The sequence below is a fragment of the Epinephelus fuscoguttatus genome, linkage group LG2 (genome assembly GCF_011397635.1).
Source record: "Epinephelus fuscoguttatus linkage group LG2, E.fuscoguttatus.final_Chr_v1".
Taxonomy (NCBI): domain Eukaryota; kingdom Metazoa; phylum Chordata; class Actinopteri; order Perciformes; family Serranidae; genus Epinephelus; species Epinephelus fuscoguttatus.
This window is the reverse complement of record NC_064753.1, coordinates 45288546-45301858: the sequence shown is the minus strand read 5'-3', so window position 1 is coordinate 45301858 and position 13313 is coordinate 45288546. Positions and strand designations below refer to the sequence as shown.

General features: G+C 42.2%; 1 protein-coding gene across 1 annotated transcript; it reads right to left on the bottom strand.

The window, feature by feature from the left end:
• Positions 1-8010: 8010 nt before the first annotated feature.
• On the bottom strand, positions 8011-12576 carry chst1 (carbohydrate (keratan sulfate Gal-6) sulfotransferase 1). The gene is made up of 2 exons (XM_049561827.1): positions 12221-12576; positions 8011-10531 (listed from the first exon to the last, which is right to left on the bottom strand). Exon 2 carries the CDS (start codon positions 10483-10485, stop codon positions 9199-9201), a length of 1287 nt encoding a protein of 428 aa, XP_049417784.1. The 5' UTR covers positions 10486-10531; positions 12221-12576; the 3' UTR covers positions 8011-9198.
• Positions 12577-13313: the final 737 nt, after the last annotated feature.

Below are 13313 nucleotides of genomic sequence, written 5' to 3'. Positions count from 1 at the left end.
CAGCAACACAGTGACTAATGCCAACTAATCATGTGCTAGACTGAGTTTTAAACATGACTTAAAGGTCCAGTGTGTGGGATTTATGGGGATATATTGGCAGAAATATATATAACATAATACGTATATTTTCTTTAATTGTATAATCATCTAAAAACAAGAATTGTTATGTTTTTGTTACCTTACAATGAGCTGTTTATATCATAGGGAGGGGATCCTCGTCTACGGAGATCGCCATGTTGCACCTCCATGTTTCCAGTTTCCAGTCACCAAGAACAGACAAACCAAACACCGGCTGTAAATTGGGCCATTCGTGTTTTCACGTTGGCCACCGTAATTAGTCCCTCTGCAATGAGCACTGCTGAAAAAACACAATTTATTTAATGCAAAACAGCTTTATTCAGTGTTCAGGTCTGTGTGTTTTGGAGAGGGAGACACCTCTGTGGATTATTTTGCATCTTTTAAAAACCTACTGAACGTCTGGATCTTAGATTATCAGAGGAAAAAGGTGAGCAGACATTAGCATGTAGTGGGCCGGTCCAATTTTATCCCCAGCTTGTCTAATACTGTCGCTTTGTAAGTGATTTCAGCGTGAGACACCAATGCAAATAGGCACATTTCCCGATGGTATGATACACTGCAAGGTGGCGTCAGGTTGTAACTGGCGGCAACAACTTAATAGAAAGCTAAAAAGTCCCTGTAGGGTGGGCACGAGTGGAGGTGGATGGGTCCAATAAACCATGGACTTTAACCCGTGGGGCTGCTGTTCACTGCCAGTGTGAACATTGAGCCAAAACATGATGCTGTATACACCTAAGAAGCACAAACCATTCATTTCCTTTGAAAAAGGAAGTGTATTTTGAAAAGACACGATGTATGTAACGAGCGTAAACTGGCACTTGAACGTCAACAGCATCAACAACACCTAGTGGGTCGTATTTAGTTGTGAAAGTCCACTAACAAAATAACAATATATGACGAGTTGGGATGAGAATGAGTTGGGTGGGCCAGCTGCCTGTCTCAGACGTGCCATACAGCATGATGCCAATTTTCGCGTCGCCTTACTTGCACAAGTTTGAACGATAGAGTATTTTCTGTTGACTCACGTCATACACAAGTGAAAATACTGAATCGATGAGTGAACTTGCGCTGGTACATCCTCACCGTCATACCTCCCCAGAAGATCTCAATGCTGATTGGCTATCATGGCGCGGATTGGTTGCTGAAGTTCAGATTTTTGAATTCTTGTGAGTAAGCTCACAGTAAGATGCGATATCGCCCTACTCACTTCATTCACGGTGCTTAATTTGTCTGTTTTGTTTCTATCGTGCCATCCAGCTGGAATTTGCATCTAATAGCGTTTTTAAATTGACTTTACATGTACTTCAGGACACAACATCAAAGAAACATTGGGGTTTAAATCCTTGTGTACATTTGTTTTGGAGAGGAAGAGACCTCCGTGGCTAATATGGCTCGAGGTGAAAATGTCCTAAAGGTCTAGATCAGAAATACGGTGATCACACATCAGGTTATCAGAGAAAAAAGGGGAGCACACATAGCAGGAACTAGCTGAGCAGCTCACCTGTGACGTGCCAAACAGCACAGAAGAAACACTGATTTTTAATGTGAAACTGCTTTATTCAGTGTGTTTACCGGTTTTAACCACCTGGTACATTTTTTGTTTTGAAGAGGAGGACACCTGTGCAGGTAATTCAGCTCCTGGTAGAAACCTCTCGAGCAATGAACACTGAAGTAATTCTAACTGAGATAAATAGCTCACCACTAGATGTCACTAAATCTCCCTGAATCATAGACACTGCTCCTTTAAAGTTATGATTTAAACTCAGTCTTCTGACAAAACTGTATCACCCAGAAGGATAAATGCTCCAGTTTGAATATTTCAGAGAATATCTCAATTTTTAATTTTTTTTTTTTCCAAACTGCTCTCTCCATTAAACCTATCATGGTGCTCTGGATCTCTAACTACATAACAACCTGGTTGCTATACCTCTGTTACGCTGACCTGCTGACAGCTTCAATTAAACTGCTCATAAAAGCCCAGGCCCCCCCCCACCCCCCCACTGCCGTTTTACCAGCAATCAAATAACAACTTGGACAACCTGTGCAGGAAAGTTGAACAAAACGATCTCGTGATTTTCACATGAATAGTTTTGATTGCACTGCTCAACTATCATCCACAGCTCTGTGCTGGAGAGAGCGTCAGCGGGTCACCTGAGCAGCAACTGATTGAATCATCCAGGCTGCTCACATGCAGAGTCAAAACGCCATCACAAATCATCCACGGAGGTGACGTGCTGAGGGGTCAAAGACGATACGTGGGTATGGACACGGAAAGGCTTGCGTAACATATCCACTCACCTCGGCAACAGCGACACTGACATATTCAAGTGCCATAATTCACATGATTTGTTCAGTTCACTGAGCGTTTCACATCATTACTACAGTACATCCCACTAAGCAGAGTAAACAGTCGCAAACACTCACAGACTCACACACACAAACAAAGACAAAGGCGAGACTGTGAAGTACTAACAGCAGATTTTCATCTTCGACTTCCTTTTGTTAGAACGATCACTTTATTCCTGCACACTGTTCAAGAATATTCTCTTTCAGCAGCTTTTGCTCACTAACGAGTAGTTTTAGCTGCCAGGACATGTTCTGTCAGCTCAGCTCCATAAACAGTGGGCACAAAGAAGCAAATATCTTTCTGCTCCGTCATGCAGTCACACAGGGTCAGATTATTAAGGTCATATTATGAGGGGATAAGAATAAAAAAAAGAGAGAGGGAGACACAGAGAGAGAAGGATTTGCTGTACTTTCTTCCAGGGGCTTGTGAACCATATGTTCAGCCCTGGGACACAATAAACAACACGAGGGGCTCAGCAGGAGCCCAGAGACACTCTGACACACTGACACATGGGTAGCAGGCTGCAAACTGTGTGCACGGGGGTCAGGCGTGTGGAGGAAGTGCACAGTTACTAGCAAACTGTCACAGTCGAGCATTAGAAACAAGGAGCCAAGTTGAGTTTAATTGAGAGCTCCAGTTCAAAAGTGTGCATGTTCAGCTGGAATATCACTCAAATGCAGGACTATTGATGATCTGTCCAATAATGTTAGTTCTCATTATTTTTACAATAAATGAATGAGATATAAATGAGACAGCTAAAAAACACAATCTAGTTTTAGCTGTCAGAGGCTGGAGCTGCTGATGCCCTCTGGAATCTATAAAGAGAGATATACTGGCACAATGGACAGGTTTAAAAACACAGAGACTGTCATATACAGTAACAGCTTGGTAGCGTTCTGAGACCATGTTGCTTTTGTTTTGTAAATACAAAATGACTGAAAATACAGGAAAGATAAGTGTGTGTGCATGCATGTGATTTCTCTGAGAAATCAAAGAAAAGTTTTGATGTTTTGGGACAAATGTGTCTTCGCTTTCTGGTGGAGAGTTAGCTGACATGACTGATACAAGAGGCGCACAGAGACGTCATTATCGTGTTTGTTCAAACAACAAAATTATCTGTGTCTCTGATAGAAGGCCAGGAGTGGGCAGGGTTTATACCACAAGTCACTATGACTGAACATACGTCTGATAGATAGAGCATCTTACATCCTAAACAGATGAATACTGACTGAAATTCAAGGTAGAACTTGTTTATTTTTCAAAATTTTAAGTGTTTTTTCTTTTAGATAGAGGAAGGCTACATATACAGCTAAAAACTACAGATTCCAACCTATACTTTGATGTATAAATTGCTGGGGTCTGAAAGAAATCAAGCTGCCACACCAAGCTTTTGTCTCACTACTTCCGCTACTACCTAGTTATTTCGTTTATTACACTCTACGTCATTTCATTGGCCATCCACAATAATATAAATTGATTTGAGGAAACAGAATTGTCAGAATGTTTCCTGTTGCCATTGCAGTATTCATGCTTTCCCGAATTATATTTGGATTGCGGTACATCCCTCAAAGATACTACTCTCATGTCCGTAGCGTAAATATGAAGCTGATTAACTCAGAGTCAGAACAAAGACTGGACACGGGGAAGCTAGCCAAGACATAGTCTGGTGTTTTTATGCGTCAGTTTTTGTACTGCTCACACATTGTCCTACGTAAGTGGTGCACCACAATTCCTACATATTCTAATCTTAATCATGAGCCTGTAATTTATGTATACCCAGTGTATTTTGGAAGGCTCTGACCATGTGATCAATGCACAGCGGGGAGTAAAGAATAAAGAGGGAAGCGGTCTCATAAGGAGGAAGGTTGGAGTTGTGGATGGGTCAAAAAACACAGGACTTTCCCAAGGAGGTCGGAGTTTGAATTGAACTTTGGGTCATTTTAAATCATGTGGTCACCATTTCTCTTTACCTAAACCCAACCACAGTTACTTTACTTGTCTAAACCTAGTCTCTGTAACTTAAGTTGAAAATTCATGGGGCGTTATTCCGTAAGATATCATAAACAAAGCACAAAAAGTAAGGAAATTTGTGTTTGGTAGATTATTTCTTTGTTGTAACAATGCTGTTTATTTCCCTTTTAAATGGAGCCACATTTGTAAGGAACATGTATTTGTGGGATGAGCAGCAGAGCTGAGTAAGTGGGTTGCGCCCGTGAAAAATTTGCCAAATCTTCTCTGCCAATGCCAAACAGCGTTTTTTTTTTTTTTTTTTGCTGTTGACTCTTGTTTGGTTTTGTTTGTTTTTCCCGTGTTTTCAGACTTCGTACTCAACTAAGTTGACCAGCTGCTTGTTGTAGCTCCATATTTACCAAACAGACACGGGAACTGCCCATTGGTTCGACAGCCCATTGGTCCGACATCCCATTGTTCCGACCATATTAAACTCATTGTTTCCGAAGTCCATTCCGAAATCATCACGATGCCCTGTGGTTAAGGTCTGGTTAGGTTTAGGCACAAAAACCACTTGGTTAGGGTCAGGAAAAGATCATGGTGTGGGTTAAAATGAAAAAGAAAGTGACAAACACATAAGCCATGAGCCTGCTCCGCCTCAAGCTGGTCGCGGTGCACCATACGCCCGCCACGAGCCGTTCAGCACCGCGGACAGTCGAACCAATGGGCTGTCGAACCAATGACATGGACCCACAGACACGTGAGAGCTATCAGTCCTCTCATCTAACTCTCCAACAAAAAGCAAATAAGCATATTTCCCAATATGTCAAACTATGGCTTTAACTGTCCAAAGAAATCATATGCATGCACACGCACCAAGCTTTGCAGCATTTCTCCAATTTTAAAATTAAAAGTATGCCAAGCACATCCAGAAGATTCCGAGGTAAAGTGAAAAACAGAGAGTGAGCACTGAAGCAAAGGAACAATCCCCTGAGATCTCAGTAAGAAAGAAAGAGGTGGATGATGGAGAAAGCACAGGCAGAGAGAAGAGGGAGAGAGAGTTTGCCTCCAGCCCCGGCACAGAGGAGGATCAAAGGTTTGTGCTCTGCATCTCAATGGACATCCGGTCACCAATACTGATGAGCCCGGGTGTGTGATGCTCCATTCACGGGGTTTATATCTTATGGGTAAACAAGTGGTCATTGCATGGAAATCAATGGACCCATCTTATTTGACTGCACAGTTATCTGCAGTGATGCCATTCGTTGAAATCAGTGGTCCGGGTTGTAAAAAGCTACACTGACAAAAAAAAAAAAAAAAAAAAAGGTAAAGACTTTTTTTTATCAGCATCAGGACAGTCATTACACATTTATCAGATCTATAGTATTATTAATTTCACTAAATGCTATCTAACACATCTAAAGTCTTGTGATAGGATGGCAAATCTGAAAACCCGGATCATTTGTGTCTAAATATCCATTCGTTTACACCTAGAAACTACATTTACTCTAATAAAGTGGCAATTAATTCTGACTCTGCTATCTTTGAGAATCTGTCCTGTCTTTGTCTGCTGCATATCAGCCAAGTCTTAAGTGCAACACGCTTATCCTATTGAATGCACAGTGTTTACCAATATCACTCTGAAAGGTTACTCTGCATTTTATGGACCCAGCTGTGTGTTGTGCACGCAACCTTGACAGTTCCTGTGCTACATAATGCAAACCGACATTCAATTTAAGCTGCTACAGTAACAGAGAGAGATTTAGAAATACAGCGCAGAGCGTGAAATGATCACAGTGTTCTGCACAGTAACTGGGAAGACAAACCAACCACTGCATAAGATGGTAAACATTCCGTCAAATATAAACCAACTGTGGGAATATTTACCAGAACATTGCTGTTTGCACCAGTTGGGGTCTTCAATCCATATCCACATAATGGTCCGAGATTCCATCAGTACCAAATGCTTATAATATGGTTAATTTCACAGCAAATAAAACTGGCAGCTCTGTCTATATAATTTTGTGCTTGAGTTTAGGAATGGTGCGTGAATTGGATCAGAAAACCAAAAGCCTCTGTCTGTTTAGAGACAGTGGCGTGCCAAGGTGTGGCCGCTGCCCCCCCCACCCCCACCTAAATAATTGAAAATAATGGGAGGCCTCAGTGTGGTGTATTTTAAAATTGACTAGGCTTGTTCGCAGTACCTTAAAATCAATGTACTCATTTAAAGTCTTGTATTTATCTTTGTAAGGAAAAGTACAACTAGCTTATTGGAAGAACAGTGAATCGACTGACACATGTTTACAGAGATACATATCACATTGATATGGGACTCAAAATCTTTAAAGGGATAGCTCAGATTTTTTGAAGTGGGGTTGTATTGAGTACTTATCCATAGACAGTATATTACATGAAGCAAATGTTAGTCAGTGTTGGAAATGCTGGCTGGAGTCCGACATTAGGCAATCTACTTTTAAGCACCTTTAAAAAGTCCTATCTTAAAAAATCAACCTTGGTGTAAGTGTGCGACATACTGAGAGTATTTTCACCACCTAACTTTGATTTTCAACTGGAAAATAAAGCAGTTATATTGCTCCCTTCAAAACCAGACTCCATTGAGAAAAACAGTGATTTAAGATTGCTGATCACAGGTGCTGCTATTATTCTGCTGCATCGATCAGTTATTTTGTCTGCGTAATTGTGTGACTTTAGCATTTAAAAGGGTTGGTTCAGATTCACACAATAACTATCTTATCAAGGCAGCAGTAGACAAGCAGCTCCCATGTTCACTGAGCTTAAATTATTGTTTTTGTAAGTGGAGTTTGGTGGTTTTGACGAAAGCATAGCTAAGGAACTGAAGATGGTTAACATGTTCCCTGTCGAAACAGGCTGTCTGGCGGAAAGGTAAAGTGGTGGAAATACTTTCAATATAGTGCACATTGAAACTGTGACTTTCTTAAGGTCGCTAAAATAGGCTAGGTTTTGTTGCTGACCCATCCATAGCAGTAGATTGCTTAGCTTTGGTGTTTGACTCCAGCATGCCTCTCCAAACTGTGGCAAACTGTATTGCGTACACTGAAAAAAGTACCCTATAAACCCCACTTCAAAAAATGTGAACCATCCCTTTAACTGTTCCAGTATTACTCTAAGCCCATCAGATTAATTGTAGAAGAAGAAACCATAGTATTTCACTGTGCAGTGCTTCAACTCTAAAATTGACAGAGCTTTCAATGCACCACAAAAGCATAACATAATTCTTGAAATCAAGTCATGGCTTTTAGTTTTGGTGTGCCAGACCAAGATTTTCAACATCCTCCATCTGGCCACCCCATTAAAAAAAATTCTGGGGTTGCTACTGTTCAGAGATAAATTTAAAAAATAATAACATCATGTTTAATGCTTTGGCAACTGTCCAGTGTGTGCAGCATTATTTTTAAGTAGCAGGACGAAAAAAGGACACATTACTACACAACTGTGGCGTACTGTATTTCAGCCATGACCCTCTACCCTTTCACATTCCCTGGTAGAAGCAGCAAGCCAACTGCTACATTAATGATCAGAGGATTTATCCCAGATTATGGGCTGTCATGCTCTTTTTACATGTGATCTAATGTTCGTACACTGTGTGAGCGTGGCTGAGTTTCACAGTGGAGGCTATCCACACATTCTGGATATATGGGAATCTGCCGTGCAACCTGTTCTACAAAGTCATACGTATCTTCCTCTGTTATGAATCTTTCATGTGGAGGATAAACACAGATCCAACATGAACTGTCAAAGGAGATGTTATTGTACTTCAGAGAGAATGCATACACTATTTTTATTCTGGGATGTTTTCTTTTTTTCACGTCTTGCGCACTGATCAGGTGGCACAAAAACAACAAAGTCCTTTACTGTTTAAGTGGTGCCTCAATGTGTTACCATCAATGGACGACAGTAGCATCAACATTTTTAATTGAAGACAGAAAAGGCCATGTAAATTTCACACTGAGTACTTTCAAATGAATGGACTACAAATTAAAAATAAATAAATAATGCAATAAATAAAACTGACAAATACAGTTCCTCATCAGAATGCTTCATTGTCTACTTGGACCTATATGATGTCGACATCCATGTTTTTTAATGCTGTAATCATCTTGAAAAATTCTCTAAATACCTACAGTAATGAAGATTTTGACATTATCTCTCATTAGTGTGTGTTTGTCTATCACAGATGGTTGTAAATCCTCTGATGAAACACTCGTGACCGCCATTGGGATTCTGTCCCTTTAACTTGAGAGCCTATTAATTGTCTGCAATTATCCATTGCAAGCGTGGCATCTGTCAGAAGTATCTCTTCTCTTCCCACATGGATCGAAATGCCATAGTGGTAAAGGTTGACTGCGACATTCACTATTTATTGCACAGTAGGGCTTGTACAGTTCAAATTTTGCCACACAGGTCTAAAAGAAAACATGTCTGCTTTACCAAAACCCCTCGCAGCTCCTATCCAATGTTTATGAAGGGCAACATTTTACTTTTGTTGAAACAACTACTTGCATACAGGAACTTAATGAAGACCGTGCCTGTCTCGGTTCTATTCATGGAGGAAAAAAAAACTAAATAATGAGACATCTGTAAACTAGCTTGTTTGATTACTTTGTGTTTTAAGTGTGCTGTTCTGTAACATTGGGGAATCATCCATAGTTCCCTCGGTGCATTCAAAATCTTTAGTGCAAATCTGAAGAAACGAAACTACAGAAACCAAACCGACAAACTAAAGAAATCATAAGGCAACAATTATAAATATATCAAAAATAGTCATTAGAGAACTATCTTTGTTACAAAAAAGGTACAAAAGTTTTGTCCTGTACCAGTGAGAGGGACATGTTTTTCAGTTCCTCTACTGATTTCACAGCCTTGTATCCGAGCTGGTGAAGTACTTTTTGACACACAGTCTGTGTGTATTCTACCATGTCATAAGACAGTTTCAAACGCCAGCTCTCTGCATTAGCTGCTGAGTCCCTCACTGTACCAAACTTATGTTTTGCTGAGGGCTCATTGCTGCCCCGAGTGTTTGCATGTATCCAGTCTTCCACATTTTTATCCATAGGCAGCCCCAGATAGTCATAGATCTCCTTTGTCTTGAGAAGTGGATTTCTGGCCAAATCCTCATAGCGAACCAACATGTATTTCCCTTTTAGCCAATAGGGATGGCTGAGACCAGTTGAAACAGAACTGAGAAAGTCTTCACAGACAACCGTGAGCTGACTCAAGTCTAGATTATAGGGCCTTCGCCCCGTGGCTCTCCAAATACGCCACAGACGATACGTATCCCTGAATGTCTCAATCCGTGATGACAGGATACCGCGCGGGTCTCTGACCAGTTGAATCACTTTGATGTTCAGCCGTGGGTCTTCCACCAAAGCGCGTAGATCTCCAATCTCTGGCACACGAACAATTTTAATTGCCACGTGTCGCTTCTCGCGGCATGCCTCCGTTGCTAAGGTCATGTTCAGAGTCGCACATTTCTTTACACAGTCCCCTTCTTCGACATTCACATCAGCAGGGCCAAAGGCATCACACACAGGTTGCTGGCACAACGCTCGGCTGGCACCACGGCGGAACAGTTTATCCGTGGTGTGGTTTGTGGGCGTCGGTTTGATGTAACTCTCCAGGAAATAGAGGTCGCAACCGTACAGGCTACGCAGGAGATCTCGACTGGCGCCCAGCATCACACGCCGGTCCGCAGCATTGCGGCTGTGTGACAGACGTGGAATCAATGTGGTCTGAACATGATAAAGAGGCTCAAACAGGTAGAACACCTCCTGGTGCTGGTTAAGCAGCTGGCCAACAAAGGAGGAGCCGCTACGGGTGGTGGCCAGGACCAGGATGTGGGTTTTGCGTGTGGCATTGATGGAGAAGTAAGGGTAGTCATCGCAGCCTCCACCGCCTGCTGCTCCTCGCTCAAAGGGAGGTTCTGTCTCCTGGCCCCCCAGACCGCAGTTCTGGGGGCTGGGCAACGGGCACAGCTGGAAAGGCTTGGAGGTGAGTGTCCGGATGGCCGTGTACTGGATGGCAATGGAGGCCAAGGCCAGCAGAATCACTGCCTTCCAGGAACATTGCATGGCTGAACCACTTCATTTAGACACAGCGGTCCATGCCAGGTCCTCCCTGTGAACAAATAATGTGTTGTCTTTTTATTCTTAGAAGTTATTTCATTATTAGTTTTAGGGTCTAGCAGTTCAGTGAATAGCTCTCTACTTACTTGCCTAAAATGGCAATTTATATTAAACATTTGACACTACAGTTTGACACAGCACAGCAGAGAGAGAACATTACAATAAAATCTCATTTGAATATACCAATTAACGGTGGGACAACTTGTATTGTGATTGATTTTAGAATCGAGGGTGAGTCATCAGTTGGTTGACTATACAGGCTATAATTTATTTATGATTCCAGGGACAAAAGGCTGGGCTTTGATTCACTTTGGTGCTTACACTGAAGGCAGGGTTGAAGATTTACTACATAGTGAATAAGAAGGGAACAAGATCAGTCCTTAATAAAGATTGCTGTACCCACGAGTCAGAATCCTGTGACTTAATCATTTAATTTGTGTCCCGTTCCTCCTTCCGGTGCTCAAGCCTAATTTTTGAAAATTAAAAAAGATAAAGCGGAGAGCCATCTAACTTTTGGTGTCTATCCAATCAGCTGACACTGCCTGCCAAAAACATGTACAGCACTCTAACAGCCCACACCACAGTGGAGTGCGAGCACAAAACAGGCTGTATACTGTATCTAAAAATGGCAAGACATATTTTCTTTTAGTTTGTCCAATGTTTTAAAATAGATTTTACCCAAAAATCATAAAATATATTCTAGTCATATGTCTGCAATGTTCTTTCTGGGCTGAAAATGCACCGAAATTGACCATATAATCATTATTAGGGACACAGGATACTTCAGCATGTCCACTACACTGCAGCACACCCCATACATCCACCCTGTGCTCTCTGTCTACTCCAACATGTCTGCATCTAATTCAAGGACCTTGTTTGGCCTGATTGGGGAGTCTGAGCATTGTGCTGTATTCCACTTGTTTGTCAGAGGGATAAAGGGCAGCACAAAAGAAGGTAAACAATACTTTAAAGCTTCACTGCCAATGTCATATCAAGGGGAAACGATGCTGCAAGTGAAGAATTAGATAATCACACAGAGAGCCTGTCCCACTCTGAATTTTCTTTTAAATAAGACGTGCTGGGGCCTGATGCAGGGAGCTTTGATGGTGTAAGTAACATAAAGGCTCAGCACCATCACTTCAGAAGCCATGCACAAGACTTGTGAGGTCCAAAAAAAGAAATGATGCATCAGGGTATCTCTCGGGCTACTCTAAAAATAACACCTGAGAGGAGAAATAAAACCCCAAAACTGTTTCATGACAGCAGATAAAAATATATATTCCCCCTCTGACTGCATAGAGAGACTCAGACTTGTGTTTGTGTGAAGGAGCTGACAGTGTTGATGGTTTGCTTTATACTCTAACAGCAACACTAAATACTGACTTCCATGGCCACATACAGCAACTCTGCGCACTTACGCTTATAGAGAGCATAAATGCCTTCCTCTCATCGACATTTGGGATGAAAAGCCCACTATGCTGCAGCGGGAACAGGTTCCTGACTGATTTTCCACGATGCAGACATCCTCACTAACGCTGCGATAAGACAACATAGCGCAAATGAACATATCCCACCCAACTGCAAGTGTTCCAAAAATCACTATATGACATTAAGCCTGTATAAATCATCCAATGTGATGAAGCAGGGTGAAATTAAGGAGTAATTTCGCACTCCGTTATACCTTGTTGGTAGTTGTAGTATTCTCATGATGCGCTGTACATCCATGAATCACGGCTGGTTTCCTTTAGTCCTCAAACGTTTTCCACCGTGCGCTTCATCTCGGGTACGGAGAGAATAAATGCGCCTGGCGGAGCTGTATTTTCCATATAACGGTGGTGCGAGTAGGTTTAAGTTGAACGGTCGGCTTCAGCCGCAGAGAGAGTGAAACAGAATTAAAAAAAAAAGTGGCAGAGCAGCGTTGGAGCGGTCGTGTTATTATGAAGCAGCCAGGCGGTGAGAAAAGCGACAGCCGGGCTCCCCTTAAATGATGCGCAGAGGCTGAGAGTGTGTGAGGTACACAAGGACCGACTGTCTGGACCACCCCAGACCCCTCCCCCTTTCCACCTGCCTCTCCCTCTCTCTCCCTCTCTCTCTCTCTCTCTCTCTCTGTGACACACACACTTACTCACACACACACCATCATCATCATCATCATCCTCAGTCTCTTGCCTGCCACATCACACACTCCTCCTTCACACAGGCAAGCAGAGCAGCTCTTTTCACCCAGCCGATGTTGCAGCGAGTTCACAGTGATTCCATCAACCTCTTTTCAATTTGAATTGTGTGCAAATGTTTGATTGTTTTGCATGAAACCACTTCTTTCTCATTTCTCCTCCTTCATGAATGGGATGACTGCAGCACATCCTGCAGGTGCAACTGGTTATTTTAGCTCACTTCTTTTACATGTTATCCCGCCTGTCTGATTCTGGGCAGTTGGAAAGATGGTTTGAGGTATGTCATGCACATTTATTGTCTGACTTTGACAATAACTCACATCAACATTACTGCCTCGAGCTCTGTGATTCCACAGGCAGTGCCAGGGAGGTGCATAGGGGTGCTGTAGCTACCATGGATGTATAAAGAGAGCTGGATCAACAGATTCTCACTCCGATCTCATCACATATCCACGCTCGGTCATGGACCTTCCACGTCCACATACTACATGCAAGGGACCCTGGGTGCATTGGTTGTTGATGCTCTGGGACACTGTGTCAAGTTATGCCTGCTACATGCATTGTCTTCTTTTGAAATACACTTATGTTTTCACCGGAAAC